The 26,068-nt window shown below is 41.7% G+C and overlaps 1 protein-coding gene across 2 annotated transcripts in view; it reads left to right on the top strand.

Moving 5' to 3' along the window:
* TAOK1 (TAO kinase 1) overlaps positions 1–26,068 on the top strand; it is a 74,190-nt gene that overhangs the window by 11,078 nt on the left and 37,044 nt on the right. For both annotated transcript variants that reach the window (XM_075771665.1, XM_075771666.1), the window contains exons 2-3: positions 21,292–21,518; positions 25,668–25,739. In XM_075771665.1, coding sequence (XP_075627780.1) covers positions 21,387–21,518; positions 25,668–25,739 — 204 coding nt within the window. In that variant the 5' untranslated portion in view covers positions 21,292–21,386. The remainder of the gene's footprint in view (positions 1–21,291; positions 21,519–25,667; positions 25,740–26,068) is intronic.

Below are 26,068 nucleotides of genomic sequence, written 5' to 3'. Positions count from 1 at the left end.
CTAGCATGGGCCTCTCCTGAGTTTTAATAAATACAGACAAGGGAGGAATACCTCTTCACTGCAAGAGGCATGTTTTTTCTTTCTGCAGATGCTACCTTCTGCATGCATACACATTTAGCAATTCTTATGTCTCTGGTGTAGCATATGCACTTGCTCTGCAGGAAAGATGCTTCTTAGAATGCTTACCTCATATGGAAGAAATAAATTTACAAAGCCTTTAAGTAAGAGCAGTTTCCAATTTATAGCAACTTAAACATGCTATGTTTTGCTTTGTTTCATCATAGTAAAAGCCACTTGCCTGTATAACTCAAAAACAATAATAAAACAGGCATAAACAAGCATAAAACAATGTAGTGTTCAAGTTATCTTTATAGGCGAACAGTAACTAAACACCTTTTAACTTTATTGTACCTGGCCTGGAAAGCATCAGGCCTATCACCTTCCCCATTTTGATGGGCTGCTCTCACGGGCCAGGGGTGTGAAGGGAGTATTCTTTTTACCCCTGGACATGTTGAGTTTTGAGTTGTCCAAAAGATAACAGCCAGAAGCAGAGCTGTCTTTCGTTACGAGCTCTTGTTCAAGGGAGAGCTGCTTCCCTCCTGTTTGGGTTTTGCTTTTTTTTGCAGGTGTGATGTCATCATTCTGCGAGGTCTGCGCCGCCGCGTCCTCCAGGAAAACAAAACAGGGGGACGAGACCTGAATGTCAAATGCAAAAAACAAGCAGATCTGATTCTTCCTCTCCTCCCTCCCCCTTTTTCCTTTGAAAGGAGCTTTCAAGCTGACTTTTTACAACAGGAATCAGCTTAATAGAAAAAAGAGAGCGACAGAAGCATGGTTATTTCTTTGCAGTTCTTGCTATCAACTTCTCAGAAATAACTTCTTGCCTTGCTGGAGGATGCGGTGTGTATTATGTGCCACCCGCAAATACACAGGCATTTTATAAATACCAAAGTCCTCCTTGCTTCAAGGATCTCTTTTCTTTTCATATAACCTTTCTCTGTTTTTTACCATTCTGGAGATACTTAAATAAGCACTGCACAGTGACTTCTTGTCATGCTTGTGTTGGTTTCTACCAGAGAACTGTCCATACGCTTCAGATGTTTGTATAAATATCATGATAGTACTAACAGCAGCCTTCCACCAAGATTACTATTGGGCCTTGGCCAGGGTCAGGGCAGCAGCCAGAACCAGCTGCAGAACTGATATAACTGGGCTGATTTTGTTCAAGCTGGTAAAATTTAATATAAGAATGTATCCAAATTCTTCTTTCTTTCCAGGAGCCCTTTTGTGGCCTAGCAGCAACTGGCTTTCATGCAGCTTGGTAGCTATACTAAGCAATACAGTTCAAGTAAATACGGACAGGTTTATTCTATTTTTTTTTTTTTTTTAAGGCTAGACCTTTAGATATTCCCTCACTGAAAGTGTCTTTGCAAAATAATCTGCAGAGAGGCTTTTTTAGATATTTGGAGGCCGCTAACTCTGAGTATTGGTTGTGAGAGGATAGGCTGGTGGTCTCTGAGAAGCTGTCCAGATGTAGTAAGAACTTCTGGGCAGCGAGCAGCACTGGAGCTGATATTCTTTGCCCCGTTGTGTTCAGGAACCATAATTACTTCTTGGTTGCTCTTTGTAGCTTGCATCCAAAAAGTAAATACTGTTTTCTGGCATGGCATGTTGAGTTCTCAGTAGCTGCCTGTCCAGCTGGGCTGCATGGGTGATCTGCATGCATGATGAGGGAGCAGTTCTCGTTTTTTGCTGGTCAGTTGTTAGGGCAGTATCTGCCCAAGGTATTGGGAGGTCGTCCTACTTTCCCAGCTCAAAAATCCAAGATCCTTAGAATTCGTAAAGTGGACACCTGACTTTCCCTTTGTTTATTAGCCAACAGGAGCAGTCGGCAAATAGATGTTCTTTTAATAAAGGAAATGTTGCTTGAAACTTTCCTTTTTTTTCTTCTTCTTCTTATTTGTCTGTTCCTACTGACAAACAAAAGGCATAATCCATTATTCCAAACTGCTGAAAAAGAGGCTTCAAATTGCCAGGTATGAAATTATGCTGCTTGTTCAGTTACCAGTAGGAAACGGTGTGTGAGATGTTTCAAAACCTACAAAGGAGAAAGTTCTTTGTGTATGTGAATTTAGTATTCACAAAAGGTGTCAGATTGACGGCCTTGGAGATTGTGGAGATTGGAATTTTATTTATCCCTAGAGTAGGTGCAGTGCAGACTGCAGTACTGCAAAAATTTCCTCTATTATTCTGCTGTTACACCCTACTAGTGCCCTTCACAGGCAGCCTCTAGGGGCGAGAAGCTCCTTTCTCTGTGCCCCTTCAAATAGTTGGCTGCTTTGATGAAACTGCCAAGAGGACGTGAGGGTGGGGTTTTTTTGTGTGTGTGTCTTGTCTCCTGAAATCTAAACAGATGTGAAAAGAATTTGATAACAGCCACTGGAGCAGAGGCAGCCTTCAACCCCCATGTTCTCCAGTTGTGTGCAGATTGGTACTCTGAGTCAAAAGATGCTAGTGGTCATAATTCTGTTATTCACTGACTTAGCCAGTCTTCTGCAAAGGTTGAACACTCTGTCATGTGATAAATGTAAATTATATTGAGATAGAAGATTATAAAATCAGATAAATAATACTGCTCCTTATATTAATAGGCTGGGCACTGGGTGAAACTTGAAAAAGAAACACAGATGCTATATATTTAATGGTTGGCATAAGAACCGGGATGTGAGACCTTTCTGTTCTTGCTGTGAACTTGTGTGGTCCTGGACAGGTCACCTCTTAGTCACGTAGTTTACATGTTTGTATGGTAAGAATGTTTACTGCAATTTTCCTAAGTACTCAGCAAATATCAGGTGGTGCTTAAGCCTTGGTAATGGCAGTATAGGTCAGATGTGATACTGTGAGTTTTGGCAGTTGAATAATATCCTCTTAGGAGAAAGTAGTGAAAATGGAGAGAGAAAAATAAGGGGGGGAGATGAAGCAACCTCTAGTCACCAGAGCCCTGGTCTTTCCACACTTTTCCAGACCCAGCATAAGACCTGAGAAACAGCAAAGAGCCTGTGAATGGAGACGTTACAGGTGTGGTCTTCTCCATCCTGCAGAGTTGGCACAGTCAGCGAATGTTAGTTGTGCAAAGCTGTCTGCCTCGCTCTGCAGGCTGTCAAACCATCAGCCTGAGCTTTCTTCAAGCTGTGTGGACAATACATTTGAATACCACAGACTGATAATATTTCAGCTTCAGAATGAATGGTCTTTATTTCAGAGAGATCTTATTTTACTTTTCACCAACAATTAAATACCATCAACCCCAGTGCAAACCATCACTTCTGTCCCGAAAGGAAAAGCTCTTTGTGAAAGCTTCTACTGTTCACCAGGACAAAATTTCTAATACAGTTTCTCAGTATAAAATATCTGTGGCATGATAAAATCTAAACATGCATAGTCACTATTAATTAAGCTGGATTTTAGGTAAAAACTGATTGTCTTCTCATGTGCTCTTTTGCCTTTTAAATTCTGTGAGTTTTCTTAAAATTTAAGTGAAAAATACTGCAATTTTTTTTTTTTTTACCTTAGAATAAGGACTAGTTCACTGCACCTGTGTATAAGGTAGATTCTTAAATACTGTAAGGAAGAGGACCCTTTCAAGGGAACCTGGAGAGATATGGTGACACTATTGAAACTCTAATGTGGCCAACCTCTTGTTTTGTCTAAAAACATTTGATAAACTCTCCAGGGAATTTGGAGGGACTCTGGGAGATGTCATGTAAGAAAAATGTATTGTTTTGTGTGAATTTTCCATTCACTAAAATGAAAATGGAGAAAGAGCACCAAACCCTGTTTCTGGGGGGGGGAAAAACAACAAACAAACAAAAAACTAAACACCACAAACCAGTAACAACCAAATCAACACCAAAACAAACCAGTAGGTGACTTATTTTTGAAAATTTCTAACGTCCCCCTGGCAAGGTCTGTCCCACTGCTCTCTTGGGGCTGTTCTCATGGCTGTCCTTGTCCCCCCTGCTTTACTTCTTCCATATCCTGATAGAGCCAGACCCCTGTGTCACATACTTGCAGACAATCTGAAGGAAGCCCTTCAGACTGTACAGCTTAATCCTACTCCAGCTGTGCCTTGTGGCTATAGCTCTGGGTAGTAGCTTTTATCATATCTGGTTACCATCCTTCATTAGATGGCATGATGGCGTGCCTCTGAGTAGCATGGTTTAGCTTTGACCAAATCATTTATTGCTTTCGGATCGGAGACTTCTCACAACAGCCACTGCTGCCGTCCAGCAAGGCGCAGGCTGAGACAAAGGCCTTCGAGCTCAATCCCTGCCAGCAGTGAAGGCTTAAGGAGAAGTATAAGATTATTTTAATTGGCTTGCTCTTTGCAATGCTGTTCCTTTACTAGGTCTCTTGAAGAAAAGTCACCTGTTGGCAGCTCCCTGCCTCACCTCATGCAAAAGCTGAGGCCAGAGTCCTTGAAACAGGCAGGGCAGCCTTGTTTTCAGAAAGCCCAAGTGTGAGAGCAGGTTCCGCCATATCCCAATTAACCTTTTATTTAAAGGCACAGAAAATAGTTTTGTCCATTGACCGAAGCAATCAAATTATTGTTCACCTCATCTAAAGGGTAGGAGTGGAGATGGTTGCTGATTATTTCTTTTTCATTCATTTGCTTTGGTGAATGATTGCTGAGAACAGCTGGATTAAGCGGCTTTGTGTGTGAGCGCACAAAGAACCCAGGAAGTATAAAGGTGTTTGGATCTGCGCTATTGGAATAGGCCAGTTTCTGATTACAGTTCTCTGTCAAATTTAGGATGGGTGTGTTCCTACATGAGCTGAAATTGCCTTTTCAGCCTTAAAATACTTTAATGCTTACTAGGTACATTCAAGCAACTTAAGTGCTTGCCTCCTCTCTTCAGGCCGGAAGAAAGTGCTGTATTTCTTGCCCGGGAGCTGGAGAGTTGGTGTACAGGAGAAAAAAAATAATAATAAAATACACCCAGTACAAGTCAACCTGGGTAGGGTGGACCTTGGGTGTTAAAACCTGCTTTGTGGGCCTTGTTTCTGAATTGTTGTTCCAAGTATTTGCTTCAGGTGGAGATACTGACCTACCTTTTTCATCCCTTCTGTTCAGGACAATTAGTAAGACTGCCAAAACCAGAAAAGAGCCAGAAAGCAGGTTTTTGGAGAAAAAATGTAGTCATTTATCTTCCCTGTGTGCACTATGATGTATTACCTTAACCTGTCTTTCTAGTAGAGAGGCAGTCAAGCAACAGGATGTCTAAGTCTGTGATTTGATGGACTTTTTAGTAAAATGTTCTGTAAGGAGAGATCTGCTGAATTTACTGGGTATGTTCCACTGCAGTGGATTCCACTCTTCGCTTCTGTAGTGTTTGCAGATAGCACCTGAACATTCCATGCATGTGTCTTCCTCCTAGTGAGAGATTTTTATATATATATAAAAATAATTATATAGGCAGGTGAAGCATAAAGGTTAATTTGTTTTATACAAGTTCCATCAAGATGGAGACTCCCTTTCTATTTGCAAAACACCTTCTGGAACAGGGGCTTATTCCTTAGTGGAGCGCACTCTTACAGTGCAATGTGCCGTGGTAATAAGAAGATAAACCAGCACGATGTGTTACTTGGGCATTTTGCAGTGCTGAGAAGGCAGTTACCCTCAGAGAGCAGCTGAAGATGCTCCAGCCCTGGGCTGCGGGAGATCAGAAGGACTTTTTCCCTGCAAGAGAGGCTCCTCTTATTTCCAGTTCCTAGACTGTCGGGAATCTCTTGTCCTGTGTTCAGTGAATCATTCCTGGAGAGCACCCAGGCAGTGTGGAGGAGGAAAATGCCTGGTGTGAGTGCAGGAGGTATAAAAGTCAGATGAGAGATAAGAATATGTCAGGACAGAAGTATAGTGAAACTGGGTCTGCAGAGGGATCAGGGAGGAAGGAGCTACAGCTGGTGGAGGAATGGAGCTGGAGGTTTGCAGGAGAGGTGGCTTGGGATGGGAGATGGGGAGGGAGACAGCAAGCGAAGATGGGTTGGCAAAGGAGATGGCAGTCTGAATTCTGACACTTTCTAGTTTTGGAGTGTTTGCCTTTGTAACCTTAATAATTTTGTTCTAATATACTAGATACAAAAATTACATTGTATGTTCTGAGGAATTTGGTTACTATGGTAATGGGTATATAAGTACATAAGAGATAAGATGTCAGCAAATGGAACAGCTGTAATGTAGCACACAAACCGGTGACTGCCTGGTTTTGGGAAGCAGGCCGTTAGAAACTTCTCCTGCTTCAATCTCAGATCTCACTGCCGGGACGTCTGTTCCTGTGTGAAAGTGACGTCAGAGCTTCTACAATAAATCTTTTGGGTTTATGGAATTTCGGCAGATGTGCCCAAAATTCCTGGGTAAACAGACCACGTACTGCCCTTCTGTGCCAGGACGGAGAGGTCTCTGTGTTCCCACCTGGCCTCTGGAAGTGCAGGACCAGTGCTGACCACCCGGATAACTTGTGCTGACCAGCTGGACTACGAGTATGCGGGGTGGGAGCCGTGCTGCCGCCGCTTGCCCTCTGCCCTGGCACCCTCCTTCCCCTTGCTCCGCAGCGGGGGCTGGCTGAGCTGTGGGTAGGTGGCTTGTTCCCACATTGTGCGACCAGTTTTCTCCTCCTCGTTGCTGGTGCCCTGTCTAGATGGATTTTGGGAAGTGCAGCTGATACCTAGATTTAAGTCTTTGCCAGAAGCCATTGCTTTCATTATGGCAGCTTGGTCACAGCATGGTCTTGCTCAGCTGTGGCAGTCGGGGAAGGTGATAGGGAGTAGGAGCATCCCAGGGAGCATCAGGAGGAAGTGTGGGGCAGCTGTTGGCACAGGAATGGAAAGGACAATGGTTCTCACACACCTCTTGTCCATCCCTCCCCTTCCCCCATCTGCAGCAAGGATATATTTTGTATGCCCACCCATACCTTCTGATGTAAAAACTACTCATGCAATGCTTCTCGTGCTTGGGGATGGAAGGGAGTGACTATTCTTGCCAAGACGGGTTGCTGGAGAGCTGATGGAGCAGGACAGTCGCTGGGATGAGGAGCACTGTAAGTACAGTTCATCTCATGTAGGTGAATGGCAGTACTGCATAGGACACAGCACCACGTCAGAGGTTTCTTAAAGCAGAGTATGGTGTAAGGGCTTAGGGACTGGCTACAGGAAGTGGGTTAGTCCTGCTGGAGGAGGAAGCGTGGGCTAGAGGGAAGCTGCTAGTGGTTTTCAAGGACCAATCTTCAGACAAATTTTAAATGGTGTTTGGGTCTTGAAGTACACGTGAAATGACCGCGTTAATACAATTGGCTGGGGCAGAGTTGGGGGGCATCGTCAATCCAGAGGACTGGAGTCTTGCTCAGCAGGACTGAATGAGCTGGAGGATTTGCAATGATAGGGATGTAAATGGGATAGCACAAAGCATATTGTCATGTAGTAACAACGAATATATTGTAACATATAATACAATAAATGTTTATAATAATATATATAATGTATAAAAAATATAAAAATTGGGTTTGTCAGAAATGGAAAGATGTGAAAGATTTGAGTATATCCATTGATAACTTGGTGATTTTAAAACTTTAATGCTATATGGTCAGGGAATACACAGATGTGGAGAATTCTGGTCAAGGATGTTTGAAGAAAAAAAAAAACAACCTTAATTTGGGACAGATATGAGGAAGGGCTGTTACAATGGTCTGGGAAGTGAATTCCCTCTCCTGTGTCATAAAGAGAGGCAAAATTGGCTCACTTTTTTCAACTAACAGGCTAAGGGGACACGTATTGTACCTCTGTACTTGTGCTCACCCCTCAGTATTGAAAAGGGAAGAAAACTGCTTAAACTTTTAAGTACATGTGGGGAAAAAGAGTAAGTCAGTATAAATACAAACTGTAAGTCAGTCTTAATCAGTTCTTAATCTTAAATTGGTTCCTAATCAAAATAGGAGTGGGATTTTGGAGCAGCCTTGTAACCAGAGTAGTGGCTTTGAGAAGTTCTCAGGAGTTGGTTATTATTTGATGATTGGATTCTGTTATATAGTTGCTTAAAATAGTAGGAACAGGACTTAATAGGACCTTTGGTCCTATGATCTTAACTATCCAATTGAGACTCATCCTGTGTCTGAACCACTGCAAACTAAATTGTTTTGTATGTTAGTTGAAATGAGCGTTTTCCCCATGAAAGCAGATAGAACTCATCAAATTAAAAGGGTATCCTTGTTATCTTAATACATACGGAAAACTGGTTTTTGTTTTAAGTGAAAGGCATAAAGAGAAGTAATCTAGACTTTGCAGAACCCACCGGAGAAGCATTTCTTCAAGTAGGTAAAATAGCGAAAAAGGTGGGGGTTTTATTTGTTGTTGTTTGACTCATTCCATTGCTGTGTGCTGTTTAAAAAGTTGTTCTGCTCAGTCATGTGGAGACAGGAAAAAATAAATACTCAACCTGAGTTGGAGTAAAACTGGAGAAATGTCCATGACTTTGGGGAATTCTAGCAGGAAAGGAGGTGCTTGTAGGCTCTAGAAATGTGTGAAATAATTGCTCGGTAAAGATACTCCATTTATAGGTACAGGTAATCTAGTAGAACAGATTTAACAGTTATAGGAGTTTTTAAACTCTTTTGATGCTGAAATATGTTTGAACCCCTTTTTGAACCTGCTTTAAGTTACAAACTCATGTAAGCAGCTGTATAATCATGCCATACCTCTAATGCCTCTTCCCGTGTGCTGTTAAGTTGGTCCCTCCTTCCTAAAGAACTACTTAGTCTTTCGCTGGTAATCTGTTCCTGAGCAGCTTTCCTGCATTTCCTGGTGATGAAAGTTCATCACATACGTGCACCATGCTAGAACCTAGTAAGGAACTTTCTCATTATTTCTGTGCAGTCTTTCAATAAGGCTTTTTTCTGTTTATGATAACAGTAGTATATTTTATAAACTCCTGTGTTAAACAAAATTGACCTTTTTCGTAACAAAGTGTATTTGATGGTGTTTGTTTGACCCTAGAAGAATAGCAATATAAAAATTGTCATCCAGAATCTAATGCATTGCCTGTCTGGTCCTATCTGCTGTTTCTGGCAGTAGTAACGACTGGATGCTACAGAAGAGCTGCCAGGAGCATTCACGAATACCTTACCTGACCTGTCCATGGATGTTCTTACTCGTGTGAAAGTCTAGTTTAGAAAGCAATGTTTGTATCTCTTGGCCTCAGTACCTTGCAGTAATTTCTGCAGGTTAATTTTGGTCTTTATAGCTTGATTAGTTGAATTCCTTCACTCTGTTATAAATATGCTGCCTTTACATTTTATGGACTTTCCCTTTGTTCTTGAAGTCTAAGCATTTTACATGGCCTTCTTATGCATGATGTTTAACTCTTAACACCTTTTCCCTTCGAGCTTAGTTTGTCATCTTGAGCATTTACAACTTCCTATTTAAGTCCTTTTTGTACTGTACTTTCATTTTATTGCTAGATGTGAGTGAAGAGTAATAGCCAGGAGCAAGACCACGGCAGAGACTTCCTTAATGTATTGTCAGAAATTCCATATTCTTTTCCTAATTGATTCTTCATGTTGTTTTTTTAAAAAAGCCCGACATTGTCTTTGCATAATTGTGCAATTATTTTCATTGAGCTGTCTGCACAAGGCGCAGCTCCTGAGTTACGTTTAGTTGAAGATGTGTGCTTGACGGTTCTTTACTTTTTGACCTTTCATCTCCTGCCTTGTTGCTTATTCACTTCGTTTTTTAACGTTCCTGTGTACTTTCTGGTACTGTCAACTGCCCTAAATAAAACTTGTTATGTTCCTTTCCCTCCCATTCCAGATCTTAAATGCAAATATTATGCAGGATCTGCATAGTATCTGTGGTCACTCTAGTTGCAAGGACCTTTTTCCCTTGTTCAAAATGTGTAATTATCTATCTGACCTCTTGCTTTTTTCAGAGTTTTGATTAGTTCAGAGGTGATGTTTCTCTTCTCCACCTATGGCTAATTAATACAATGATTCTGTATGCAAGACTTTGCCCATTTCTTTTGAATATCCTTTTGAGTTGTTCTGTTATTTTAAAGCCGTTGGAAGGAGACAGCAATTGTGACAAAAGTACACATCACTCTGGAGCTACGTCAGACTTTTAGGGCAGCTACTTACTCATCTCCGTAAGTCAGTAATATTTAATTTACGAGCTTATTGAAGGACCAGCTTTCTTGATGTGTGGTCTGTGACAGCACCATACCTGATTCCTGGTCATCATCTTTGTGCAGATAATTTACCTTCTTTCGTGTACTCTTGCCTCTCCCATGTGGCTTTTTTCCAGCCTGGTAGCAGAGCAGGCTGGGTGACCGCCTGAGGCTTCTTACTGCCACAGCTTGGGTCCCGCAGAATCTTCTAGTTTTATCTTGCATTTTTTCATTTGTATTTTATTGTCTACCTGAGGTCCTTCCTACTGGCTTCAGTTTTGCCAGGTTCATACTTGCTCAAATAAGAGTCTGACCTGTGGCCTGGGAGGGGGGTGGACATGCATCCTGACATCCTTCTGCACTCTGGTGGATTCAATTGCAAGCTCAATTTAAACATCTTCATTTTTTTTTACTTGTGGGTCAGAAAGTCTTTAAATTACTTCCTTTCAGGCCTCCTTTCTCAAACTGTGTGTGATACTGCTACTTTTTAATTACTACTTTTCTCAAGGGTAATTATCTATATTGTGAGCTTTAGTAGCTTATTTCTGAGTTATTTATGCTGAATCCAAAATAGCTAATTTGCTTACGTTTACTATATTTATTATTCTGGAGCAAAATTGCTTAGGGGTCAAGAAAAGGGTTCTTTAAACTCAAGTCCCATTAGGGTATCTGACTAATTTACCTTTTTTTTTTTTTTTTTTAAATGGGCAGCTGGAGTTTCCCAGTATTTTTGCCTCTAGACTTAATTGCCTCTCATCAGCTGGCCTCTTGCTAACCTCTTCCTGGCCACTGTGTTGCCAGCACAGCATTTCCTGCACTGGAATTGTTAAAACGTATGCTTTTTAGTCCGAGAGATGTGGCCATAGAGAGTTGTCTGTAGGTGATGCAGTCACAGAATGCATGTTAATGCAATGCTTTACGTAGTAAAGGAAGAGAATTGGCAATGATGGTGAACTTAATGAATTGCAAAAGAAGGGGGACAGAAGATTTCATTTTTTCCAGTTGCCTTCCTCATAGCTTTGCTAGCCTAAGGAATTACTAAATTTAGAGCTGACCTTCTTAATAAATGTACCAGAACTATCACAACCAAAGACATTCAGGAGATGTTAGTGTTGAAGATGTCAGGGTATGGTTAGCACTTCTTGAACTTTCATGACATTGGTCTTCGAGAAATGAATGCTGGCTGTTCTTCAGCTATTCTGTAGGTCTAACTTTTGATCCCATGGGATGTTTTATTTTAAATAGGAGAAGAAATATAGGATGCATTTTAGTATTCATGTTTCTTTCAGCTGCAGCAGTAATGTCTTTTATTTGTGTTAAGCGGTAAGGTCAGTGGTAAATTCGGTGTTTCATGGGTGAGTGACGTTGCAAAAATTGCCAGTTAATAAAACTAGTATTTTCAGGAGTACTGGTAGTGTTAGGTGTGTGTGTTTGTTTATAACTGGCGTTTGTGAATGTCAAAATAGATTTAGTTCAGAATATCTGTCTTTAACACAGGAACAGGCTTACCCAGTTAGAGTTATCTTTTCCACTACTTAGCAAACTTGAAAGATTGTAGAAATAATCAGAAATACAGCAAACTGTTTCCATTTTGTTTTAAATGGAAAGCGTAGGATAATTATTGCACTGTTGACTTTACTGCTGGTGTAGATCATCCTAACAACTGAGAAACACAGATTCTGGGCTTGTCAATGGAGGTTTGGGAAACTTAGCTTTCTGACCCTTTTGCAAGTGACATTCCTGGAAAGTAAACATCCAAGCAGAACAGCTCAGCGGGATCAGAAAGTGTGCTGGGGTAAGTAATTCAGGGAGTGGATGATGGACATTTTAGTGTCAGAATCTTGAGAGCAAATCAAAGCAAGCCACACAGTCTACAAGAGCATGTATAAGAGAAATGCAAGCAGTACTCTAACATAAAAGTGTCTTCCTGAGGCTATTCTGTGAAGAGGTATAATACAAGAAAAATACAGGTAGAGAAGCAAAGAAAGACAGAAAAAAAAAATCTCCAAAGAGGTTTTTCCAGGATAGAACCATTCCTCAAAAATCTTTTTAAAATAAATTGAAAAAGGAATCTTACTGGAATGATAGGCTTGCTCTTTGTCAGATAAAGAAAAATTTACAGTGGTTGGGAAGAAAAGCCTGTTTGAACATTGGTGCTCACACAGACAAAAAGCTGCCAGAATTCACCACAATATCCAGGTGCAGGCTCATCCTTATAATCTGTTCCTTCTAGAAATACATTGATGAGAGAATGGGAAAGATGCAAAGGGGACAGCATTTGATGGCCATTCTTTGCCGCTACGGAGGAGGATCTCTGTTCACGTGTAGTAAGCAGTACTGTTGTTACACAGGTATACGAGGGGTTGTAGACCACTTGAAGTGCTCCTTACTGTCATAATGCAGGTTCGGGAGGTGTCCAGTGTGGCTGTAAGGTCTCACCTGCTTCAGGGTTTGGCAGCAGAAGGGGCTCCTGACGCGGAGACAGGGGACTCTTTTCCCTTCCCCTGGGGACTGGCAGAAAGCTGAGAAGCATGTCACATACATGAGCTTGAGACTGGAAAACAATGAAGAGAAGAGCAATGTTTCAGTGGGGCTTTCTGTGATCCAGAGTTACCTTCCACAGTCCAGTTTTCTCAGCCCATTCCAGGTGTCCTTGTTCTGCTTGTAGTTGGCACTACTTCAGGATGGTTCCTTTTTCAGTCAGTTTTGTGACAGCATTTTGGATTTTTTTTTCTGAATATTAAACATTTTTCTAACAGTCTCTTGTAGAATGCCATTCATCTGCACCTCCCTTAATGACAGGTGGTCCTAGTGGATCCAGTGTGGAGAACAAGTGTACCAAAAAGAATTGATTTTAAGATAATGAAGAGAAAGGCAAGTTCATTACTTTGTCGGCATTTTTCATCTAAGTTGCAGCTTGCTGCTAAGTAGTAAGTTAGCGGGATCCCAAGGGAGATGTTCCCAAGTGCCTCTTGCCCCTTTTGCAGGGCATGGGAGATGCTAAATGCCACTTGCTGCACCTCCAGGTTTTTCTTGTTTCATTTTTGGGATTTTTTTTTTCCCCTTAATTACTACTCTAGGAAGATTTCCAAATTGCAGAACTAGGAGGAGAAAAAGTAACATGTTGTTAACTTGGTGGGAGAGGCTTACCCAAGTACGCAAGTAGTCTGTGGTATGTGGTTTCACATGAATCAAGTGACTAAAATTGCCGTCTGATTAGAGAGGCTTGGACATGCTGATAGACTTTCCATAGTGATAGTCACCTAGAATGCAACTGTCTTGGTATCATCTGCCATGGACGGGAAGCTGATTTTTAGCTGTTCGAGGAAACAGTCTTTTTCTGCTGTGAGCAGTGTCTCGCTCATCTTCCATGTGTGCCATGCATGTTAAGGCACTTCAGAGTTCCTCTGCTTTTGACAGAACAGGAAGAGAGAGTCAACTGGATGGACCAGAGCCTGGTTAAGAGAGGTTTTAACCCACAGCACTTGGTGGGGTGCCAGGACATTTTTTTTTAAGTTGGAAAGCAATTAAAAACCCATGGTATATAGTTTTGACAGGCTTGCTGGAAGGAGAAATTGGACACAGTGATCAAGAATGTACTTTCCCAGTGATCGTGAAGAACCTGATGAACGTGTGTTGAACACACACTGGAGGGAAGGGATACCATCCAGAGGAACCTTGAGAGGTGGGCCCGTGTGAACTGCATGAAGTTCAACAAGGCCAAGTGCAAGGTCCTGCACGTGGGTCAGGACAATCCCAAACACAACTACAGGTTGGACAGAGAATGGATTGAGAGCAACCCTGAGGAGAAGAACTTGGTTTTGGTGGACAAGAAACTCAACGTGAGCCAACAATGCACGCTTGCACCCCAGAAAACCAACCATATCCTGGGCTGCATCAAAAGCAGTGTGACCAGCAGGTCGAGGGAGGGGATTCTGCCCCTCTACTCTGCTGTGGTGAGGCGCCATCTGGAGTACTGTGTGTGGAGTACAGCTCTGGGGTCCCCAGTACAAGGCAGACATTGAGCTGTTGCAGCGAGTCCAGAGGAGGCCACGAAGCTGATCAGAGGGCTGGAGCACCTCTCCTGTGAAGACAGGCTGAGAGAGTTGGGGGTTGTTCAGCCTGGAGAACAGGGGAGACCTTAGGGCACCTTCCAGTCCTTAAGGGGCTACAGGAAAGCTGGAGAGGGACTGTTTACAAGCGCATGGAGTGACAGGACAGGGGATAATGGCCTTAAACTGAAGGAGGGGAGATTTAGTTTAAATATTGGGAAAAAATTCTTCCCTGTGAGAATGGTGAGACACTGGCACAGGTTGCTCAGAGAAGCTGTGGATGCCCCATCCCTGGCAGTGTTCAAGGCCAGGTTGGATGGGGCTTTGGACAACCTGGGCTAGTGGAGGGTGTCCCTGGCCATGGCAGGGGGTTGGAACTGGATGGGCTTTGAGGTGCCTTCCAACCTAAACCATTCAATGATTCTATGAACATGTGTCCCTGCGCTTGCTGAGAACTGCAGAAGGATGGATAGAGGACAATCCTGAATTGAGCAGTACTGCCCTGGCTGCAGATCCCCTGAATTTCAGATCAGCTACCAGAACTTCTCTCTGTGCCCTTAGAGAAAGGGCCCACTGGTTCAGGTCCCGTTGTGCAGCCTCACCGCAGCAGGCAGGCCTGCGCCTCGCTTTTGATGAACAGCAAATAAAGTGATGGGGCGTATAGTAGGTAATCTTTATTGGCCCTTTACATTTCCATTCCACTTGTAGAATTTATCAGGCTAAAATTTTAAAGGCTGGTTTATATGTAGATCGCAAAATAAGTCGAGGATAGTAGCATTGTTCCTAAAGTCACTTATATCGGTACTGCCTGGTGTGATGAGTGTTCGTTTCTTCTGATGCTGGACCTTCATCATCTGGTACGTCCTCACCGAGTGTACAGCCCTTCTACTTCTGATCCCCGGTCAAATCCTCACACTCGCATCCCCTCAGCTTTGAGGGGTGGGTATTGCAACATACTGTTGTTGCATGAAGAGAGTACACGGGTGTTGCAAAATACCAGTTTTGCCTGAAGAGAGTACATTTCAGAGTAAAAGGAGTAATATTTTTCTTTTTCTTCTCAGACAATATGTATGCCGCTCATCATGTCGTCTTCTCTTTCCGTACGTTGTGGCCTCCTTTTGCAGTGTTGTAGATCAGGTAGTTTACTCTCAGTCACACAACAGCCAGAGCTCGGCAGCGCGGTCTTGATAACGTGGTGATGTGTCTGGGTACGGAGTTGCACGTTGTGCTGGGACAGCCTTTTTGGCGTCTCAAATATATGTCAGATAAGCTTCCTCTACCCGACAGGCAATATTATATGATGCTGACAGTCCAGCTGTGGTTTCCTCTGCATGGTTTATAACCAAACAGCTCATACATGCTGATATTTTTGGTTGGTATGCTAGAAAACTCATATTTAAGATTTTTTTTTTTCTGAAAATGCATGGAATAGTGACTACTTCACATTTTGTGTACAAGCTGCAACTTGCATTCTATAATTTAGCTTACTTTTTTATCTTACAGGCTTTTATTCAGAGTCTATCAAAAATGGGGAGTGATTTGTCTTCTATCTCAAAAAAAATTGTGCTTTTGGGTGAAGCATTCAATGCTGTACAGAAATTTTAAAAAGTATTTTAAGCATTTTTACCATCTAATCATTCTTTAATCATTCTTATCATCTAACTCTCACTTTAGGCATAATTGTAAGTAAAAGAAAAAAAAGTAAAAGTCAGTTCTTTCAATAGTTTCAGTTTACTGTATTTATGATAGTGGTGGAAATTTTCAGTGTCGGCTGGAAGCGATTGAGGAAATTTTTAATAGTGTGTTGAGAGGATAATTTAATCTCAGCCTCATACACTCCCCAGATCTGACCCATATGCAAGTAAGAGAAAATCCCTTTTCCCTGTTTCGACAGTTGCATGATGACACTCATTCCCCATCTATTTGATGCTCTTGCATTAGATCCTGCCAGAGGAAATTACACTAGTATTTAGCAACTGTTTGCACTACATGCAATACAGATGCTTTAAAAAAAAAATAAAAAAAAAATCTAAATATCGATTTCCAAGTGAAGCTATGTTGTGGTGGGCTGTTGGGTTTTTTTGATGGTGGGGTTTTTTTGGTGGTGGTTTTATTCCCTCTCTGACTTTGCGTAAGAAGACCTGCGAAGGATGAGTAGCTTTCTGTGTTGAATATTTGCTTTATAGTCTTTGCTGTTAGAGTGTGCAGCTCTAAAGATTATAGGGGCTATAACTGGTGTCCTGGTTGGTTGGTTGGTTTTTAAAGTGTTATGTATATTCTATCAGGGAAACATACATAATATACCTACTTTTGATACTAAAGGTAAGGGTTTTTTAGATTTTTACCATGTTAAGTGTATTGTATAGCAGATGATGATAGCATAAAACAAGATTTATTTCTCAAATTGCAAATATTTTTTTGTTTATAACTCAGTAATGGAGGACAGCGTTCCTGTCAGCCTCATTAGCCATCGTAGGGGTCCAAGTAGTATGCCTCTTGGTACCCGGTGAAATGGAGAGAGACATAGGATGGTGGATGCGTAAATATGTTTGTTGTTTCCATTTTGTGCTCACATGGTATTTGCTTAACTCCGGTTATACTGTTCTTATGTATAGAGCCTGAAGGATGTTGGAGATGTTGATTCCTTGAAACTTCATTTATCCGGACAAAGTGTGCTGCTTGTTAATGCTAATAATCTACAAGCAAGCCTATATGCTAATGGTCACATTTTGGTTTCTGCCAACTTTTGAACCATCTTAAGGAACTACAGATGCTTTGATGCACTCGTGTTCAGTGTAACCAAATATCCTCTGGTCACCGTCACTCTCATGGAGTTGGTCTGGATGTGAACTTGAGAAATAACATGATGAATAGGTGGAAATCTCAGTGAGTAGGTTCACTTCTCCTTTGTAGGGAAGACTCAGTACATTCTCTCGTTAGTACATTGGTTTATTACATGAAAACAGTTATCTGTGACATTGACAGCTGTCAGATATTTTACTGTGGACAGATTTTAATTTCTCTGAGGTCTCTGTAGCATAAGCCTTAAATATGTACTTTAAATATGGCAACTGACCGTTCAGAGCTTTGCTTGTTCTGCTCTGCAGGATCCCAGGGGATGTTAGTCACAGGGGTGGGTCTTACTGCAGCCTCAGATGACACGGCAGGGAGGCAGAAAACTCAGAAGAGAACTGGTCTTACCCCATCCTCATCTTCAGCTTCCTTGTGTCAGTGGTTCAAGGTGTGTGTGTACATTTAATACAGCCATAATTACAGGGGATGTAACGCTTACTGATTCATAGACTTCTGTGGATGTATGCATGTTGTTTCTACTCACTGGTAGTTGTTCACATGAAACATTTTAGCCTGTAGTTGGTGTCATTTACACTAGTAATGGTAGCCACTAACTAAAGGTAGTTAGTTCAGCCTACTATATGGAAGTAGAGTTGGTCCAGGGTCATGCTTTGGTCATTCCTTGGTTTATTTTGAATCTTTTTCATATTCCTACATCACCTTGTTAGTTACGAGGGGACTTGATCTGTACCAGTAGTAGTGTTTATGCAATGCAATATTCTTTTTGTATGAATGGCAACTAGGAAAAAATATGGAATTTATTTTATCTAATTTTAGCAGCCAGCAAGGTGGTTTGTAGGTAGAACTGCCTCTTCAGCCAGCAGAGAGAGATGGACACAGTCAGAGGGTGTTGTATCCTGCTAGCAGTGCCTGCCTCTTGGCCACAACCAGGATCTGGCCACCTGATCTGAGCTGTCCAAGGCGAGATGGTCAGTCCCATCCACTGCGAACAATTGTGTTTAACAGTAGAGCTGCAATGATCCAAAAAACCTGTAGCAATGAGACTGCATTGATGGAAGAATGTAAAATACGTAAGTGCAACTTGACCGTAATTTAGAAAACCAGCTGCCTGCTGGTATATGATTTAATTTTCAGTGCAGTTTAATCGCAAGGTTTTGGGGCTTTTTAGTCTCAAGACTTGTCTGTATTTTTAATACATTTAAAATAATGCAATAACCATGTTGCATGCCACTTCTCCTACTCCACTTCCATTTCCCCAAAGTGTTCAGGTGACATTATTGCAAGGCAGGAGGCAGAGCATCTCGGCTGCTGGCACTGTCGGGCTTTGGCAGGCAGCGTGTGTTGTCTGGGTAAAAAGACAACTGAGGGAATTTAATATTGTAGCATCCATAAAAAATGGGAGCAGTTTGTTAAGTGAGACTGTGTAAAGCTTTCTTATGGATGGAATTTACATTAATGCACTTTATTGTTCCATCTGAGCAGATCAAATGATAAGCATGGTGTCACGTACACTTTTGTGACTGTTCTGTTAAATGGGTTTTAATACTTAATGTTTTTATTCTCATGCATTTCAAAGCAGCAATTATTTCCAAGAATAAAGATAATTAAATTTGTCTCAGTGCTCTCGAGGTTAAAGGGGAAAAAGCTGTATTTGAAGGTGTAGCACAACAGATGAGGAGTTCTGCTCTGATTTGCCATTCCAAGCCCAGTAGCCAGTCCCGTACCGATTCTGCTTGTGTTGTGAATGAGCCTGGTAAGAGTTTTAGCAGCGGTAAGAAGTGTTGCCTGTTGATGACATTTCAGAGGCACGCTTGGAAATGATGCCAAGAACGAGTCTGGTGGCTGGTTTGGCATCGGGGGTAGGTGGGGGGAGAAAGCCGTAATCCATCTCAGCTGTGTGTGCGCAGGGTTTTCTCCTCACTCTGGCTCGCACACGCACACTCGCTCGCGGGGACATGTGACTTTTGGCCATATTAGCAGGTTTATCCAAGCCTAGCCCCTCTGACTAACAGATGTAGGGAAAAGGGCATTCTGGGATTGCAGCAGTTGCTTTTGAACAACAATGTCCTTTTTGTAAGAATCTGATGCTTCTTAAAAGATGGAACATGACATCATTACCGTCGATCCAAGAAACATTCCTTCAATAATACTGAGTGTGCTCTGGTTATCAGCTCCCTTCCCCCAGCTCCTTTCTCTTGCTTTTCTGACTGATGCTTTTTGTCTATTGTTTTGTCGGGGGCTGTAAATGTGAAACAGTTGTCTTTCAGTGTTATGTGCTTGTTAGAGCTGGAATCAAGTAGAATATTGTTGGCTTGTTTGAAAGAAAGAAAGGAAAATAACAACCCCCCCCCAACTTTTCTTCCAGTCTTCATAAATGTAGCATGCTTCAGGTACGAGTTGAATTGAAGCTAATTATTTCCCTTCCCACACGGTATTAGTTACTGTGTTATGCAACGGAAGGTGGAGATATCGCGGTCCCGTTCCTGTGCATCTCACTCGGCTTCGTTGGCAGCTCGGTGTGTCGTGTGCTAATGCCGTCTGCTTCGAAGGCTCCTGTAATGATCCTGCACCGATACGAAATGCCTGTGTGCATGCTCACGAGTGCAGTATAGCGGAGTTGTGTGCAGCTGCGTATTTTCTCTGTGTGTGTGTGTATACATATGTTTTTATACTTGGTTCACCACTGGGATTTGAATGTCGCTTTTTCCTTAGCCCCTGAGAGTGGGCTATCATGGAAACACATTTTGGGTTGCGTTATAAATCTTTTTTGAATGCTGGCTGCTTGGAGGAAAGCTATGAAAATGTTGGATTTCGCTTCCCTTCCCTGCATTCTCTGTCCCACATGTCTTCATCAGAAAAACTGGAGACTCTTGCAGACTTTACAGCTAGGTATGCCTTGGCTGTCTCTCGCACAATCGGGCTCTCCTTGTAGCGATGCTGGCAGTTATTTGAACTAACAAGGAGCGGGCAGTCTTTGGCACTTTCACATGCTGCAACTGTCTAGAGAAGAGTACCACTGAGCATAAACATGCAAGAGTATGTCTTTTTCCATCCTTGTAGGAATTGCTCCGCAGGGAGGGGAAAACAAATGGTTCATTGATGGTCTAGAGGTTTGGAGAAAGGTGGAGTTTATAGTGTCCAGAAAAGGAGGAAAAATGGACAGGATAGAGCCTTCTGATACATTGGTTAAACTCAGGGTTATATTTTATTTTACTTTTACATTATGAAGAGGTAAAACTTTTTTAAAATACAAATTTGAGATACGAAATATGAATAAAGAAAGCACAAGTCTTGACCAGATAGGGATTTTTGGAAAGAAGTGTGCTGTGTGGTTAGCTGTTTGCCAGTGACGTGGAATTGTTTTTATTGGTGACAATTTACAGGGAATTGAGAGGAAATCCCAATACTCAGGCCCTTCCTTTAGGAGGAAAAAAAAAAAATGCATTTTACTTGTAATGGTTGTTTGGCTTCACCTGTTGTAAAGATACAGTAAGATTTTAGTGGAACTTGAAAGTATATTTTTATTCTGGATAGATTCTGAGACAGACACACTTGAATTTAGATAGGAGAAAAAACCGAAAATGACCATGGCTTGCTTAGTTGTGGAGGGAGAAGCTTTAGAGAGGCCTCCAGGTTTGTGCTGAAATGAGTAAAAATTGATCATTGGCTGCTGCTTAACTGGAGTGTAATGGCTGAAGAAAACAATGCTGAACTGAATTTAAAAATGTAAATACAGATTAGTAAATAGCAGTGATGGTTTGTACACGTTGTTTGTGTACCATATATCTTGTCTTGAAAAGACTATGAAAAAAAAAAAATATGCAATTGTGTCATCCACAAAGTCCAAAGAGTACTTTAAGACATAGTGCGTGTAACTCGTCAGAGGGAGGGTGTCGGGGCGGTACGCGCTCATTAGTGACAAAGTAGTTATTGCTGTAGGTCAGAGAGGTTCTGTTGACCGCTCTGCAGGTGACTGCGCAGATGCTGGAGCAAGGAATGTGGCTCATTTTGTGTTTTGATTTTGGTTTGTGTTCTGTAGAAATGCTTGACTGCTGTCACAGTGGGACTGTGACATTATCCCAGCAGATAGGTTGTGTTGCTTCACGCAACGTGGACGCTTGCTCTGGAAGAAGTGGAAGCTGCTCTGCTGTAGCTTTGTTTCTGGCTCTTTGAGAAGAGGATAATCAGTGAAGGATTGCAATTTTTTTCTTGCAGTAATCCATGCTGAAGAGGCTCCATTCATACAGATGAACCAAGGGTTGAGGCAGCACTTTAAACCCAGATAGTCGGTCGGCTAACTGCCCAGCAGGATGCCATCAACCAGCCGAGCGGGCAGCCTGAAGGACCCAGAAATTGCAGAGCTCTTCTTCAAAGAAGATCCAGAAAAGCTCTTCACAGATCTCCGAGAGATTGGCCATGGAAGCTTCGGAGCAGTTTATTTTGTAAGTAGATCCGTGACTTAAGAGACATAGCTAAAATTCACATTACCTTTAAACTGTGGACTTTTTTGAACATACTGGGGAAAAGAAACCAATGTGAATCTTTTTATATGCTGTTTGGGGCAGAGATGTTTTCTTGTGTGTCTGTACAGCCTCAGTCCATTCACAGACTCGCAGTATCTGTAAGGTGTTTGCATACAAACTGAAAAGAAAAACTGGAAACGTGGCCCTTGTCTGGTCCTTTTAGTTGGATCGTTATGCTGCAAGCAGGGATTGATCTGCAAATTAAAACATGGACTTCTGCTCCATCAATTCTTACTGGCAATGCAGTTCTCTTGGTCTGATCGTCTCCTTATCATCTCTTGTCCCTTGAGAGAAATTGAGTTTTCTCTCCCTTTGTGCATACCCCCAGGCTCCCTTAAAGCCATTTTATGTGTTTGACACCTGAATGTTGGTGCTTCTGTTGTCATTTGTCCTGTCACATCCTTCCCTACTGCAGGCAAGAATCTCAGTATTCATCTGCATAAAACTTACTTGACATGAATGTCTGGACAGCAGAATTTTTCCCAGGCTGCTTGTATAGCTCAACTGGAGGTGGGATGTCTCACGGTAACCTCATTTGCAGGTTGCTGTATGTTAACCAAAGTGCATACTGTGAGACCTTCATTAAAAAACCATTTTCTTCAGAAAACCTTTTCACATTTATAATTATAGGAGGTGTGGCCAAACCTGCCAATTTTCCTTCAGAAAGCCATTTGTGTCAGTATTTTATGAGATGCCTATTCACTGTTAATAATTGCAGCAGACCATGTTGGGAACTTTCCAGCACAAATTTAATGCAGCACAGATGAACTAATTAGGAAAAGCTTCTTAATTTTGTTCCCTGCTTAAAACTGAGCCGCCACTGTCTGGGAACAGATCTGGGGGAGGAAGTGTTTTCTAACGAAACTGTGCTCACCTGCGGCCTTTACTTCATCTCATTTACTCACTTCGGTTGAAGAGTGGATATAAAAAGGAGGGAATTGAAAAGTCTGTCTTCCTGCTATGTGGAAATATTATTGAAGTTCAGGAATGCTGAAATGCTTCTAGAGGTCTGCATGAACCACAAGGGTATGAAAAACCAGGGTACAGCTAGAGGTAACCCACAAGCCGTGCGATAACAGCGCTCCCAAACATCAGTAAGAAGCTGATGACTTTGTAGGTGTGGTAAGGGCTGATTGCCCATTACCAGCTCTTCCTGCAAGGAGATCGAAAGAGGTCATTAATTTCTAGGCCCTTCTTTCTCCCCCCCCCATTTTAGACTAGCAATTCATTATAGCTTGGTATTTGTTCATTAAAGAGTGTGATTACTTGACAGTGTTTGGATTGTGCTGCTTTGACAGCAAGTACATCTAATTTGGCACTTGCAAAAAGACAAGTGTAAGCAGTGCATCGTGCTACTCCAACCCATTTGGGGGCTTTATTTTTCTCAAGTAAGGGAGAGTTTCCAACAAAGAAGATACGCTGTTGCTATTTCTGTGTTATGAAGTTTTAACCTGTAAGTTTTGTGTTGTATTATGGTATCTTTATACTAGTAGAAGGTCTAAGATCTTGAATCTGAAATTGTTTAGTGTAACATACTGGATACCTCAAACAGAAGCCCAAAAGATGAGAAAGACAACATGGAGGGAGAAATTTAGTGTAAATTAAATAAGCATAAAGAACTAAGGTAGAGGAGAGTATGTTTTGGGTCCTTTATTCCTCTGTAAGGCTAGGGAAGAAACTTCTCCTTAAGTTTCTTTAACAAGATTTTGATTCTGCAAATGCAAACAATTAAATTTTCTCTAATTAGTGTAATACTGGATTGTAGTTAACAACTGCTTAAAAGCTCATTACCAAAGCTGATGAGATACTCCACCTTTTCTTTGCTCACGCTTTGCTTGTATCAGTGCTGAAGTTACTCTGGTCACCAGATGTTGATCCTTTGTATGGAATTTTCAGAAGAAAGCAGGATATATGTGCTTAAACGTGTGCCATAAAACAAGCTTCATTTATTTAGATGGTTTAAGTTAGCTGGTCTTGTAACATCTTCATGGGTTTTGTCTAGGAACCATCTTTTTTAAGTTATTCAAGATCACAAGGAAAGTAAAAAAGCAAATGAAACTCTCTGATGTTAACATTCACGGGGTGTCAGCTGTGATGGTTCTCTCTCTCAGCTATGAAGGACAGTAGGTGTTAGGCAAACACAATCAGGGGTTGCTTCCTTGTGTTTTCTAATATATAGTCCCATCCGTGTGTGTGTCCCCCCTGCCCCCAGTCTGCTTTCATTGCATACAGCCCGGACCAAAAATGTTGATGATGAGTACATACGGGAGTAATTAACCAGTAGAAAAATCCATATAATCCTGAAATCTCCCCCTGCCTTTTTTAAAATGCAGTTTAGTCTTTCGTTGTTAGTTGTACCTTCTCTTCATTCCTTTTAGCGGTGATCCCGAGAAGGTGATCACATTATTTATCTTATGTGATAACTGGCTAAGAATGTTCACTCTTGTCTCTTTGCTTCTGTTACATCTGGTGATAGGAAAGTTTGTTTTGTTTTGGTTTGTTTTTTTTTCTTTCATAATTGACATGAATTTTGCTGTTTCACCTCATGGTTTTAGTTTCTTAGAAACTGCAAGTCTGGCACCTCTGAATCATTTTGGTATTATCCTTACCCTACTCTGCAGTGTAATAATAGCTTTCACTTGACACAGGAAACCTACTACACTGCAGATGGAGCAGAAGAATAACCCACTCTCTTTTGTTAGAGTTGTGTTCCTTCTGCTCTACTCTAGTATTTTGCTTGCCTGTTTTATTGCAGTTTTTCACCGATTTGAATGTTTCAGAGATTGTCTCTAATGAGTAAAGATCTAGGAGGCAGAATTTTAGTCTTCCTTTTTTGTCTCAAAACTAGTCATGTCCCTCCCCAACCTTGGAGATAGTGTAATGTCAGCGAGACAGTAGGAAGGATCTCCTCAAACAGAAAGAAAACTAAAAATAGTATTGGTTCAAGCTTGTCAGAACTGGTTGAAACACAGACTGGGAATTCTGGGAATCTCTTTTTAATGAACAGCAGAATTAAAACATGACTGAAAAACCTTTTTTACAAAAGGCAGAGTCCGGGTACTTTATTAATCCATGTTCTGGTAGGCTGTGCTTGATAGTACAAATATATTAAAAAATCAGCATTTTCATCAGTCATCAGTGAATGCTGTGGTGCACATTATTTTGATTTATATCATTTGGCTTCATATCCAAGTTGATTATTCTTATCAGAGAGATTCAGAGGTCTTTTCCTCCACCACCCTCCCATGCCGCTGAAATCCTTAACAGAGGGGAGAGGCTGGGGTCTTGTCTGGAGCCATCCTGCCTGCAAGGTGAAGCAGCGCTGCCTCCTCTCCTGCAGCGTGAAGGAGCCGTTGCTTTGGTGTTAAATGAAACAAAACTTCTTGTCTCCTCTTATCTTGGATTGCTGTCTGAAGTCAGGAAGTCTGCCTTTGAAGTGTGAAAAAACATGTATGTTTATTGTGCGGTGTAAAATAATAATGTTATTGGACCAAGAAAGTGAAAGTCTGAATGGGAAGCTGAGGATGGGTCACTTAGATCGCTGCCATCTCTCTCTGTGTCATCTGCCTGCCTTTTGACACAACAGCTGATTTGTGGGAGCGCTGGGGAGAAAGCCGCCGGTGTCTGGAGCAGGTATCTGCCGCGCATCCTGTGACATCTTTGCTTGGGTTTGGAATGGAACGAGGGGGCTGAGCCTTGTTTCTGTTTTGGTCTGGAATGGACCTGGGCAGGGAGAGAGGTTGATTTAGGGAAAATCCATTTTATTGCAATCAGAGCTGCTTCTATAAGCTGTGATTTTTAGTTTAGAAGTGGCTGTGCGCAACAAGACTTGCTGGATGCCGAGCATGAAAAATTGTCGTACCTTGTCTCACAAACAGGAGAGCGATCTTTAACTCTGGAAGGAAATTTCTAATAGATGCAGCAATCACACCCCTTAGAAGATATTTTAGTTTTAGCTCTCTGCAAAAGTTAACTAATGGATAAATATTTCTTATGACTATGTTTGGTTTATATCTTATGGGAAATCACGATTTGAAGAAACTGATGCATTGTGTTTTCTTGTTACAGGCACGTGATGTGCGCACCAATGAAGTGGTGGCCATCAAGAAAATGTCATATAGTGGGAAGCAGTCCAATGAGGTATGTAGCACATGTGGCATATTAAATCTTGTCCATTGCAAATACTTGCTATATGGGATGATTGTAATTAGCCTGGGTTACAGCAGAAGAAATCTTGTAACTGCAAAGGTGAATGAGGGTACTGTGTAAACAAAACAAATTAGTTTACTGTTCACAGTGTATTTCTGCCTAATCTGCTCCTGGAAAAGATGGGCAGGGCTCGTTGCTTCCAGACACAAAGGACTCTTACAGCACCACATAGATGTGTAGAAAGCAAAAAAGAACATTAAAAATGGTAGTTTTGTATGTTAGTATGTCTTGTTGGCCTTAAACGTTCCATTTTAAATACC

The sequence above is a fragment of the Balearica regulorum genome, chromosome 19 (genome assembly GCF_011004875.1).
Source record: "Balearica regulorum gibbericeps isolate bBalReg1 chromosome 19, bBalReg1.pri, whole genome shotgun sequence".
In the NCBI taxonomy this organism is placed as follows: domain Eukaryota; kingdom Metazoa; phylum Chordata; class Aves; order Gruiformes; family Gruidae; genus Balearica; species Balearica regulorum.
Note: the sequence above shows the minus strand (reverse complement) of the source record. Positions and strands in the feature narration are given on the sequence as shown.